The following is a 12,761-nucleotide window of genomic DNA, read 5'->3' on the forward strand; positions in this document are numbered from 1 at the left end:
TCATGCTTTTGTTCCAAGTGTTAACACGTATTAGGCTCAGCAAAACAAGAAATGTTGAGAAATTTATTGATAGTTTTTTCAAGTTATTTTTGAAAAGGTAGTAGGCCAACATTTCTGAATGGCTGAATGGTTGAAGATGGAATTTTTAAACTTAACCACACTTAGTTGGTTACTCATAACAACGTTTTAGGTGGTCGCTCACTGAATATTTCAGTTTCGTCTAATAGCTTGTGAAACTCCTTGTGCTAATTAAAATTATTTATTACATTGTTCTATAGTCCATCTGCCTCTGTTGACCGCGTGATTTTTCTAACCTTAGGAATTAAGAAAGGAGCTCGATGTCCTTCTGCAAGAGAAGATTGAGAGTCCGCATCCTGTGGACTGGAACGACACCAAATGCAGAGACTGTGCCGTGCTGTCTGCTATCATAGACTTGATCAAGACGCAGGAAAAAGCAATGCCAAGAAACTTTCCACCACGATACCAGGATGGGTGTTACAGCTGACAGCTTTTCTATGGTGATCTGAAAAGGCAGTCTGACGGCCATTTTCCATCATAGTTTTTTTCTAGATGCTGAGCCCTGGGACATGACTAATTCTTGTGTATAAGGTGGAGACCTGCAGTAGGTACTCAAGACTTCTGTGCATGAGTTAATGACTTAATGATGTCAACCGTAGGTAGCGATTATAAATACACCAGGAAGTGCAGTGTAGCCTCTGATCGTATACCCTGTTGTGGTCACGTCCACGTTTTGGGAGTAGTCCTGTATATTTTGAGTGTCGTACAACTTGAGAAATTCCTTTGTTCTGTTTTGAAAAATTAGTCTTTCTGACCATAATGATTTATTATAGAACCAGTAAAAATAGAATGGTTAGCCAAAAAACAGTGTCAAGTAAGAATTTGAACACAATCACATTTTTTTAAAATGAAACTTCTATCAGAAGTAAATTAATTGGTTGTAATAAAGCCCAGTATTTAATAAAATGTACAGTGTGTAAATCTCAGCTAACTTCTTGGTTTGGTTTTTACATGTCCACCTCTTCCTTGTTCATTCGATGTTTCCTGTTTTTAGAACGTGAACACAGCCTGTTCAGGTCACCCTGTGCAGCGTAACGCAGTGGTTAGAACACGGTCTGGAGCCTGACTGCCTAGGTTTAGATTTTGTCTATGTCACTGCTAGATGTCTAGGACAATTCCTTAGCTGCTTTCTGCTTCCTTGTCCTTAACTGTAAAGTAGGGGTAACAGTTGTGAAAATTAAATGTGTTAATCCATGTAAAGTACATAGAATAGTGCCTGGAATGGAGAATGTACTCACTGAATCTCGGCTGTTACTTGTCCCAGAAATATTTTTTAACGTACAGCAATTCATCTTATCACACTTTTTCCCGTGCTCTGAACGCTATTGTACTCCTTCTGCTGCTGACATCTAATGGGATGACATGTCCTGTCTTTTCTGCCAGGACATGGAAGGTACTGTAGGCTGCGCATCTGTCCCTCTTTCTTGCTTACCTGTTGACCCCTTTCTGCCCAGGGATGGTGGGTCAATCAAGATTGTTCTAAAGCCAGTCATGAGTGGTCTTATTTTAAGTACTTGGTGAGGCATGAGTGTGTGAACCTGCCCTGACCAATGGCTCCTGAGGAGAAATCTACAAGGGGGGTTCAGAGAAAGGCTTTCCTCACTAGGAGAGAGTTAGACAGGAAACTTCTCTCCTTCCCTGGACATTGTCCAGAGTCTGACACTTGGAACTCCTGCAGCCACCTGTGGTCACAGGGGAGCCAGAACCATGTCCTGAGGTTGGCTTAGTGAAAAGACGGAAACCACCAGAGTCCTTAACAATGCAGGTGAGCCACTGAATTAACCCACTCTGGAACGGCCCTGCATCTGGACTTGACTTTGTGTAACTTGACAGAAAGCATTTGAACAGAAACGTTACCCACCATTGAGTGCTGTTGGCTCTACCGTGACCCTATTTCTGCCATTTATTTTGTGACCTAATAGTTTTGACTCAGAATGGCTGACAAAAAGTAAAAGTAGTACTGGACATGCTGCAAAAAGATCGGAAGAGCATACTGCTGCACCCTATAATACGCAGGCTTTACTGTGCCTTCCTGTAAATGCCAGGGGACAAAAGGAAGAGCACCATACAGTGCCTGGGGTATATTGATAACGCTGTGATTACCCGCCGACGGCCCTGGTTCAGGTGCTGCTCCCGTTCCTGGGAATATATGCCACCCACTGTTGCCTACCAAGGGTTTGATGTACTGTGTGTTCCAGCTCCGTTCTCTTGGCTTGTCTCTCAGAAGTGATCTGTCACTCACTGAATCCTTGTTCCTGAGTCATACTACAGTATTGTAGCATATTAGTGTGTCCCTAAACTCTGACCATCGGACAGTGTTTATTCTGTGAGTGTTTATTTTTGTGCTTTTTTTCTTGCCAATACTGTCCGCTTTAAATTCACACAGTCTGTTTGCCAAAATGGTCTTGGAAGAAAGAATTTAAGGATGCTTTTATAAATTACTACATAGTTGGTTCCATGCTTATAAACCAATGTTTATATTTTATTTATTTTCCATGCGACTGAGATGTTCCTGAAGAAATTAAACACATGAGGTATTGACAGAGGATAAAGCAGCTCCAAACAAAAAGACCCAGTGCCATCGAGTCGATTCCGACTCATAGCGACCCTGTAGGGTAGAGTAGAACTGCCCCATAGAGTTCCTGGTGGATTCGAACTGCCAACCCTTTGGTTAGCAGCCATAGCACTTAACCACTACGCCACCAAGGTTTCCCAAAGCAGTTCCAGTCACCCTCAATTTGTATCTTCTCAGTAGCTGACCAGGATGGAAATTTTAACTGAAGATATCATTTCTTCTTTTGTTTACAAAATAGGACATTATTGAGCAGAAAATGCATTCCAGCCTAGGAACTGTTTGTTCTTTAGTAGTTTTAATGAATAAGACACTAAATTAAGAAGGAAAATCTGTTTGCCTCACCATTCTGAGAGTCCAGAGGATAACACTAGAAAAAAAAATAACCCTGAAAAACAAACTTACTGGAAAAAAAATGAAGAAATCACTGAATAATCCTTAAAAAGCATCTTTGAAAAATGAGTCCATGTGAAGTCATTTCATTCATTAACTTGGGCCAAAGCTGTAGATACATTTATATGAATTATCAGTTATTTTCTATTCTTACTGTATTTTTTAAACAAAACGCACCCTAAAAATTAGACATTATAGAAAAGTAGAGTCAACAGTGGTAATTTGCTTTCCTCTTGTCTAACTCTGAATTTGTATTTATTTTGAAGTAATTGTGATTGTGTGGTATAATCGTGTTTGTAGTATGCTAATGATTTTAAATACGGTTTTTATTTTGAATTTAAACAACATACCCTTGTATTTGGAAATTCAACATGTAATCATGTTACCACTGTTACATTTTGGTGTATTTCCTTAGTTCTGTTTTTTTTTAGCATCTAAGGTATTATTTTACATATAATGAAATTAACCAATGTAAGCATACAAGTGAGTTTTGTCAAATGTATAAAGCCATGTAATTACCACCATTACAGTCTTGATGTAGAACCTGTCACCAAAAATGTGTCTTGTTCCCCTTTACAGTCAGTCCTCTGCTCCCATTTCAAGCCCCTGGCAACCACTGCTCTGCTTCTTGTCACTACAGTCCTGGCTTTCCTGGAATTTGAAATACGTGAAGTCACGTGTAGTGTTTTGAGTCTTTTCCTCTGAGGTTTTTGAGATGTTCATGTTGCGTGTATCAGTAGTTAGTTCCTTTTTTACTGTTCTAGTGTAGGATGTGGCACAGTTTGTTTATTCATTCACCAGTTGGTGGACACCTGTTTTCCGTTGTTTGCTGTTACGAATAAAGCTGCTATGAACATTTGTATACAAGTTTTTGTGTGGTTATATGTTTTTATTTCTCTTGCATTGACACTTAGGACTAGAATTGCTATGTAATATAGTAAGTATATATTTATAAGAAACTGCCGAACATTTCCAAAGTGGCTGTACCAACTGTCCATTCCCACCAGCAATGTATGAGGGTTCCAGTGTTTCACGTTCTTGCTAGTACTGGGTACTTTTAGTTTTTGTTTTCCTTAAGTTTGGTGATTGTGGGATTTTTTGCATTTTGTTTTAGTCTTTAATAAATGTGTGGTCATATCTCATTGTTTCAGTTGGTATTTCTGTAAAGTCTAATCCACCACTCGTCTGTCACTTTGTCACACTGTGGTGGTTTGTATGCTGCTCTGACGCTGGAAGCTGTGCCATTGGCATTTCAGATACCAGCAGGGTCATCCCTGGTGGACGGGTTTCAGCGGGGCTTCCAGACTAAGACTGGGAAGGAGGACCTGGTGATCTGCTGAAAAAACTGGCTGGTGAAAATTTAATGGATCATAGCAGCAGCAGCAGATTGTCTGATACAGTGCCAGAAGATGACTGAGGAAAAGCTGCCTCCTCAAAGTAGCCCAAACCAAACCCATTGCCGTCGAGTCAATTCCAACTCACGGCAGCCCCATAGGACAGAGTAGAGCTGCCCTGTAGGGTTTCCAAGGAGTGGCTGGTGGATTCGAACTGCCGACTTTTTGGTTAGCAGCAGCTGTAGCTCTTAACCACTATGCCACCAGGGTTTCCACAAAGTAGAGTCAACTTTAATGATGTGGATGGAGTATAGCTCTCAGGACCTTCATTTGCTGATGTGGCACAACTCAAAATGAGATGAAACAGCTGCAAACACCCAGTAATAATCAGAATGTGGAATGTACAAAGTATGAACTGAGGAAATTGGAAGTTGTCATAAATGAAATGCGTGAAGATCGATACACTAGGCATTAGTGAGCTGAAATGGACTAGTGTTGGCCATTTTGAATCAAACATTGTCTACTATGCCAGGAGTGACAAATTGAAAAAGAATAGTGTCACACTCATCACCAAAGTAACATTTCAAGATCTATCCTGAAATACAATCGTGTCAGTGATAGGATAATATCCATACGCCTACAAGGAAGAACAGTAACTATGGCTACACAAATTTACGTACCAACCATGAATGCCAAAGATGAAGAAACTGAAGAGTTTTACCAACTTCTGCAGTCTGAAATTGATTGGACATGCAATCAAGACACACGGATGATTACTGCTGATTGGAATGTGAAAGTTGGAAACAAAGTTGGAAGATATGGCCAACGACTTCTTCATTGCACAACAGAAATGGTGACTACACGTGGGCCTTTCTGCATGTAACACCATCAAACCGACTACATTTGTGGAAAAAGATGATGGAGACGCTCAATATCATTCAGAACAAGGCCAGGGGCCGACTACAGAACAAGCCATTGATTGCTTATATGCAAGTTCAAGTTAAAGGTGAAGAAAATCAAAAGTCCACAAAACCCGAAAGTACAGCCTTGAGTATATGCCACTTGAATTTAGAGACCATCTCAAGAGTAGATTTAATGCATTGGACAGTAATGACCAAAGACCAGATGAGTTGTGGGATGACATCAAGGACATCATATGTGAAGAAAGCAAAAAGTCATTAAAAAGACAGGAAAGAAGTACCAAAATGAGTGTCAGAGGAGACTCTGCAAGTTGCTGTCAAATGTAGAGTAGCTAGAGTGAAAGGAAGAAATGATGAAGCAAAAGAGCTGAACAAGATATCAAAGGGCAACTCAAGAAGAAAAAGTCTAATGAAATGTGCAAAGACCTGGAGTTAGAAAACCAAAGGGAAGAACATGCTAAGCATTTCTCAACCTGAAGAAAAAATTCAGTCCTTGAGTTGCAATAGTGAAGGATTATACTGGCAAAAAACTGAATGACACAGAGAAGATCCAAAGAAGATAGAAGGGATACGCTGAGTCACTGTACCAAAAAAGAGCTGGTCAACATTCACCGTTTCAAGAGGTAGCATACGATCAAGAACCAATGGTATTGAAGAACGAAGTCCAAGTTGTACTGAAGGCACTGGTAACAACAAGGCTCCAGAAATTGACAGAATACCAACAAGTGTTTCAACAAATGAGTGCGGTGATGCCATGAAATTTGGAAGAGAGCTACCTGGCCAAGCAACTGGAAGAGATCCATATTTGTACCCATTTCAAAAAAAAGGTGGTCCAAGAGAAAATGTGGAAATTATTGAACCATATTGATACCATGTGCAAGTAAAGTTATGCTGAAGGTAATCCAGAAACAGTTGCAGCAGGACATGGATCGGGAACTACCAGAAGTTCAAGCCAGATTCAGAAGGGAGAGTGGAACCAGAGATGTCACTGCTCGTGTCCAGATGCATCCTGCCTGAAAGCAGAAGATACCAGAAAGATTACCTGTATTTTACTATGTAAAGGCATTAGACTGTATGGCGCCTAACAACATACTGTCTCATAATGAACATCTTTTCATGTGCTTATTTGCTGTCTTTTTTGATCGTCTTGCATACTTAATATGTATGTTTTTGTTTTCAAGCTTATACGTTACATGATTGGAATCCATAAGGATATATCTGACCAGAGTGCAGGGGGATTATTCTTTATGAATTTGAGATACGAGAAGTCATTGCTTATGTTTCGTGACATTGAAAATGGCCAGATGTGCACTCCAGTAATTCTGCTTGTGCAGTGTATATATAGTTAAGCAGTTGTCTTTAAATGCCAGAAGAGAATAGCACCGGTTTTAAGTGGTTGTAATGGCAAAAGGTGAAGAATAGGGGGTGAGAAAAAACGTGACTTGGTGTTAGGAAAGGGATGGAACTGCTGATGTGAAAGCATCGTAGAGCCAACTTTTACCATGGAATTTCTTTTAAATTGTGACTGCCCTTTTTCTAGTTCTTAATTTTGATTCATGTTTCAAGTAGATGTTTTAATGAGCTGGTAGGAATTTTCAAGTAATTTTTCCAAGAAGATGACAGCAAGTGAAATCCTTGCAAAGGACATTTCTGTTTCCTTCACACATGAAAGACGACCTTGGTCTGGAATAAAGTTTATTTTTGCAAAGCTTTTAATGAAATAAAGAGTAATTCCTTGGCGATTTTTCTTTCTATGCCTTGTAGCTTTATTTATTTCTATTATTCCCAGTTTTTTTCTGGCTTGAACCCCTGCTGAGAATTTGCATTTCCACCCCAAATATACTGAATCTACATTCAACAAGGCCCCCAGGTGATTCTGATTCAGTATATCTGTGATGGAAATGCTGAATCATATTTACTTCAGAATCACTAGGGGATATTGTTAAACATAGACTCAGTCTGGTCTGGGGTGGAAATGCAGATTCTCAACAGGAGGTCAGACCACAGAGAACCTGTTCAAAGCCTTGGATATTTCGATACTTTATCTTTTCTACGAACTCTGATTATCCCGCTTTAACAGGGATTTGTTGAATTAGTTTGGTTATTTACGGTTCTTTCTGGAATCTAACTTTTTTCCCCTTTGTTTTAAAGCAGAGATGGTTAAGTGGAATAGGCCTACTCCTAAGGCGTTTGTGGGATCTTGGGGAAGAATACAGATGGAGGCCAATATGTCGGATGTCTAAATATTTAAAAATTATTTATCATTTAAGAAACGAATATATGGTATCCTAAAATTTTTTTTTTTTTTTTTACTAACTTTACAAATACTGTATTTTTATGCAAGTAACGTGCACCTTCTATGTTTGCCAACCTCACCCTCCAACTGAGAGGTATTTTCTAAGCACCATTATACCAATTTTTTTTTTTTACATGTTGCTGTAAAAAAAAGAAAAAATAGTATGCTTACAAAAATACCTCGTAGGGTGAGGGCGTGGCTGGCAAACTTAGAAGGCATGTGTTGTTTGCATAAAAATACACTATCCATTTATGATAGAAAAAATTAAAAAAAGTTTTTTTTCTGCAACTAAGTCCAGCAAAATATCAGAGATGTCGTTTAGCTCTAGTTTGCTGAGAGTTTTTATCAGAAATGGATGTTTGACTTTTTTTTTTTTTTTGCATTAATTGATAGAACCATAAGTTTTCTTAAGCTTGTTAATATGCTGGATCTCATGTATTAATTTTCAAATATTGAACTATCCTTGCCTTCCTGAAATAAGGCATTGATCATAGTATATAATTCTTTTTTTTATATTGCCAGATATGATTTGCTAATATTTTGTTGAAAAATTTTGCCTCTCTATTCATGAGGGATATTGGTCTAGTTTTCGTTTTGTACTGTATGTGGTTTTGGTAACAGGGTAATGCTGGCCTCATATTGCTAATATTTTGATTTTTGCTCTGTTCATAAATGAAATTGTTTTGTAATTTCTTTGATTGCCCTTGTCATGGCTTGATATGGGTATGCCCGTCTGATAAATGAATTTGGGCTTGTACCCCTTTTTTATATTCTCTGGAAGCATTTGTGTACGACTGGAGTTATTTCTTTTTTGTATGTTTGGTGGAATTCAGTGATAAAGCCATCTGGAACTGGGGCAGGGGAAATTTTTTAATTATTGATTTATTTGTTACAGAGCTAATTGTTTTTCTATTTCATCTTATGTCAGTTTTGGTAAATTATATTTTTCTAGGAATTTATTTCCTCTACATTTATGTTAATTTTTCACAATACTCTCATCTTTTTTTTAATGTTTGGTCTGCAAAATTAGAAATTATTGTTTTAGTTTTGTGGCTCTTTTAAAATTTCTTCATGTGGGTGCTTATCCTAATTTATTTTTTTCCTCCAAAAATATTAAAGCAATAATTTGCCCACTTTGTATTCTTTTAGTTACATCCTATGAATTTTGATATGTATTTTCATTATTTAGTCTTTCTTCAGTTAAGACTATATTTTAACTAAATGGGCACACCAGCTGAGGGGCAAGGACGAGAAGGCAGGAAGGGACAGGAAAGCTGGTAATGGGGAACCCAAGGTCAAGTAGGGGAGAGTGTTGATATGTCATGGGGTTGGCAACCAATGTCAGAAAACAATGCATGGATTGTTTAATGAGAAACTAATTTGTTCTGTAAGCCTTCATCTAAAGCACAATTAAAAAAAAAATTTTTTTTTAAGTATTTTAATTAGTATCATGATTTCTTATTTACTTAGGTGTGACAGGTTGAATAATAGTTTCCCCCGAAGTCCACATCCTAATCTTCAGAGCCTGTGAATGTTACCTTAATGGCCAAAGGTACTTTTCAGCTGTGATTAAGATCCTGAGTAGGAGATGTGACAATGGAACCACAGATTGGGGTGATGCAGCCACAAGCCAGGGAATGCTGGTAGCCGCTAAAAGGTGGCTGAGGCAAAAAATACATCCCCCTGGAGTCCCTGGAATGAACCAGTCCTGCTGACACTTTGATTTTTAGCCCCATGAGACTCATTTTGGACTTCTGACGTCCAGAATTCTAAGAAAATAAATTTGTCTTGTTTTAAACCACCAGTTTGTGGTAATTTGTTACAGCAACAGTAAAACTAATACACCAAGTATTATTTAAAAGGTTATTGCTAAGCTTCTAATACATGGGCAGTTCTTAATTTTGTTACTGATTTCTAACCTAACTACACTGCAATTGGAGAACTCTGTAACTTCAATTCCTTAAAATTTGTTCAAACTTGCTTTCTAGCCCAGAAATAGTTTAATATATGTACTTGAAAAGCATGTGTGCTGAAATTGCTGCAGTGTCCCTTATATGCCCATTATGTTAAACTATTACTTGCATCATTCAGATCCTCTATCGTTTTGATTTTTATCTACTTTTCCTATCAAATACTGATCTTGTATGGATTTCTTCATTATATTTCTGCTTTATGTATTTTGAGACATATTGTAATAATCGAATTATTATGGCTTCCTGATTAAATGAATCCTTCCCCTTTATGCAGGCTCTCTATCCCTAGTCATGCCATTTGTCTTAAAGTCGTGCCAGTGTTTTATTCAACACTGACATAGCTACATGTACTGAACACTGTGCTGCACTGCCTAGTTCCTCCTTCAGGGCTGAAGTCTATTCCCTTAGTTGATAGGAGTGCTACCAGGTGACAGCCTTCACCCATCAGCTATCTCCAGGAACTGTCCGCAGTTAAAGAGGGCTATCCTACCCAAAGACACTTTTTCCAGGGGACACCTGCACCTTTGACTGTTGAGAGCAAGGTTATAAACATGCAGCCCCTTTGCCAATGCTCCCGTCTCTCCTATCTTCTGGGACCCCAATTAAATCCTTTTATTCTCTGTGTCTCTGCTCTCCATGCTTCCTGGTAGGTAATTTCTTCTAGCTTGTCTTTCAGTTCACCCATACTTCTTTTAGCTCTATCTAAATCTGCTGTATACCTAGTTCCATACCTAGTTCTGGTAGATTACTTTTTTGTTACATCACTTTCTACAGTTGCTAGCTGTGTTTGAAAGTTTGGCTTTATCTCCACAAACACGAGTTATAATTACATCACTATCTGTGTGATAATTTCATTACCTAGAGTCCCTGTGTTTGCTTTTTTCTGTCATGATGTCATGTCTCTGAATACTAACCAAACCTTTGAGAATTTAAGAAATAACTGAAAACTAAAACTGATGCTAGTTTCCTCCAGGGAGATTTCGTTTCCTTCTGCCACGCACCTGAAGGTGCTAGAAGCCGTGAGCAAAGATTGAGGTCTTTCAGGTTTGTACCCCCCACTTCAGAGTGGAGCCCTTTGGGCCCCATCCACGAGAGGGGTAATCATGGCAGGCACTAAACTTTCACCAGCATCGTTCAGCCCTCAGTTCCACCAAGTAGCTCTTACCTCCCTGCTGCTTTCCAAAGCCCAGGAGAAATGCAGCAGCAATTTGGGATCGGGCTTGGGGTAAAGAAGTGATACATTTTACTGCTCACCATCTCTTCCCTCTTCCATCACTAGTTTGAAAGTCCAGCAAAGATGTATCTGATTGGCATATCTTAACACAGATGTAACTGCTTGGCACTACCTTCATATGGCTGTATTTTAGCTGCAACGGATGCTGGGAACCTGAATATTTAACATTTTGAAGTTTTATAGAGTGTGTGGTAAAGGAGGGCTTCCATGATCTCTGCTCCTTAATGTTATGCCCATGATCATGTCACAAGGCAAAAGGATTTTGCAAATGTAATTTGGTCCCAAATCAGTTGATTTTGAGTTAATGGTAAGGCAGATTATCTGGTGGTCCTGTTACGGATTAAATTGTGCCCCCCAAAAATGTGTGTCAACTTGGCTAGGCCATAATTCCCAGGACTGTGTGGTTGTCCACCATTTTGTCATCTGATGTGATTTTCCCATGTGTTATAAAATCCTACCTCTATGGTGTTAATGAGGCAGGATTAGGGGCAGTTATGCTAATGAAGAGACCCCTGGTGGTACAGTAGTTATGGAGCCGCTAACCAAAAGGTCAGCAGCTCCTTGGAAACCCCATGGGGTAGGCACAATGGCAGTGGGTTTTTTGGTTTTGGTATGTTAATGAGGCAGGACTCAATCTACAAGATTAGGTTGTATCTTGAGTCAATTTCTTTTGAGATAAAAAAGAAAGCAGCAAGCAGAGAAACAAAGGGATCTCCTACCACCAAGAATGAAGAACCAGGAGGGGAGTACATCCTTTTGATCTAGGGTCCCTGTGCTGAGAAGCTTCGAGACCAGGGGAAGATTAATGACAAGGACCTTCCCCCAGAGCTGACAGAGAAAGCCTTCCACTGGAGCTGGCACCATGAATTTGGACTTCTACCCTACTAGGCTGTGAGAGAATACATTTCTCTTTGTTAAAGCCATCCACTTGTATTTCTGTTATAGCAAAAAAATTAAAAAAAAAAAAACTAAAAAAAAATTTTTTTAAATTAAGACAGGGCCTAACTCCATGACTTCTTCAAAAGTAGTTTTCTCTAGCTTGTAGCATAACAGGATGCTAAGAGAGACTCCAAGTGTGAAAAAGATTCAAGTGTCGGACATGCTGGTACTCCCTTGAAGATAAACGGAGCCACCAACGGCCTCTAGAAGTTGTGAGGGGCCCTTGGCTGATAGCAAGGAAGTGGAGACTTCAGTCCTACAACTGCAAAGAACTGAATTCTGCCAACACTGGAATGAGCTTGGAGGACACTGAGCTCCAGGTGAGAACACAGCCAGCCAGCACCCTGACTTTGGCCTTGTAAGACCCCGAACTGAGAACCCAGCTGTGCCATCCTAGACTTCTGACAACACAACTGTGAGGTAATAAATACGTGTTGTTTTAAGCTACTAAATTTGTGGTATTTCGTTATGCAGTTAATAGAAGACAGTCGTAGTTACCTGGCTTTGAAGAACAGAAATTTATTGTCTCACAGTTTTGGAGGCTATTAGTACAAATCAGGGCATCAGCTCTAGGGGAGGGCCCTTTCTTGTCAGTAGTCCTGGGTGTTCCTTGGCATTAGTTTGCTTGTAGACAGTTCATCACATGGTTTCTTCCTCCTGTGTGTGTCACCCTGTCCAGTCTGCTCTGTTTATAAGACACCTCTCAGAAGGAATTAGGTTTAGGACCCAGCCTACTCTAGCATGTCCTAATATAGGAGTCATTCTTTGCCTTTCACCAAGGCTAGTAAAAGGTGGTGAAATGTCACAAGTACAAAGGTCCAGATAAACCCACTGCCGTCAAGTCGATTTCCACTCATAGCGACCCCATAGAACATGGTAGAACTGCCCCATAGGGTTTCCAAGGAGCAGCTGGTGGATTTGAACTGCCAACCTTTTAGCAGTGAAGCTCTTAACCACTGTACCACAAGGGATCCAAAGGTCCAGATACTGGGTGATAATATACACTCCTGTGGTCCAACAGT

The 12,761-nt window shown here is 39.5% G+C and overlaps 1 protein-coding gene across 1 annotated transcript in view; it reads left to right on the forward strand.

Moving 5' to 3' along the window:
- The window catches only part of DHX36 (DEAH-box helicase 36), a 58,517-nt gene extending 54,366 nt beyond the window's left edge, over nt 1-4,151 (forward strand). Inside the window, exon 25 of the mRNA XM_049867786.1 lies at nt 320-4,151. Within this exon, the coding sequence (XP_049723743.1) occupies nt 320-505 (186 nt within the window). The 3' untranslated portion in view covers nt 506-4,151. The remainder of the gene's footprint in view (nt 1-319) is intronic.
- The last annotated feature ends 8,610 nt before the right edge of the window (nt 4,152-12,761 follow it).

The sequence above is a fragment of the Elephas maximus genome, chromosome 23, assembly GCF_024166365.1.
Source record: "Elephas maximus indicus isolate mEleMax1 chromosome 23, mEleMax1 primary haplotype, whole genome shotgun sequence".
Classification (NCBI taxonomy): Eukaryota; Metazoa; Chordata; class Mammalia; order Proboscidea; family Elephantidae; genus Elephas; species Elephas maximus.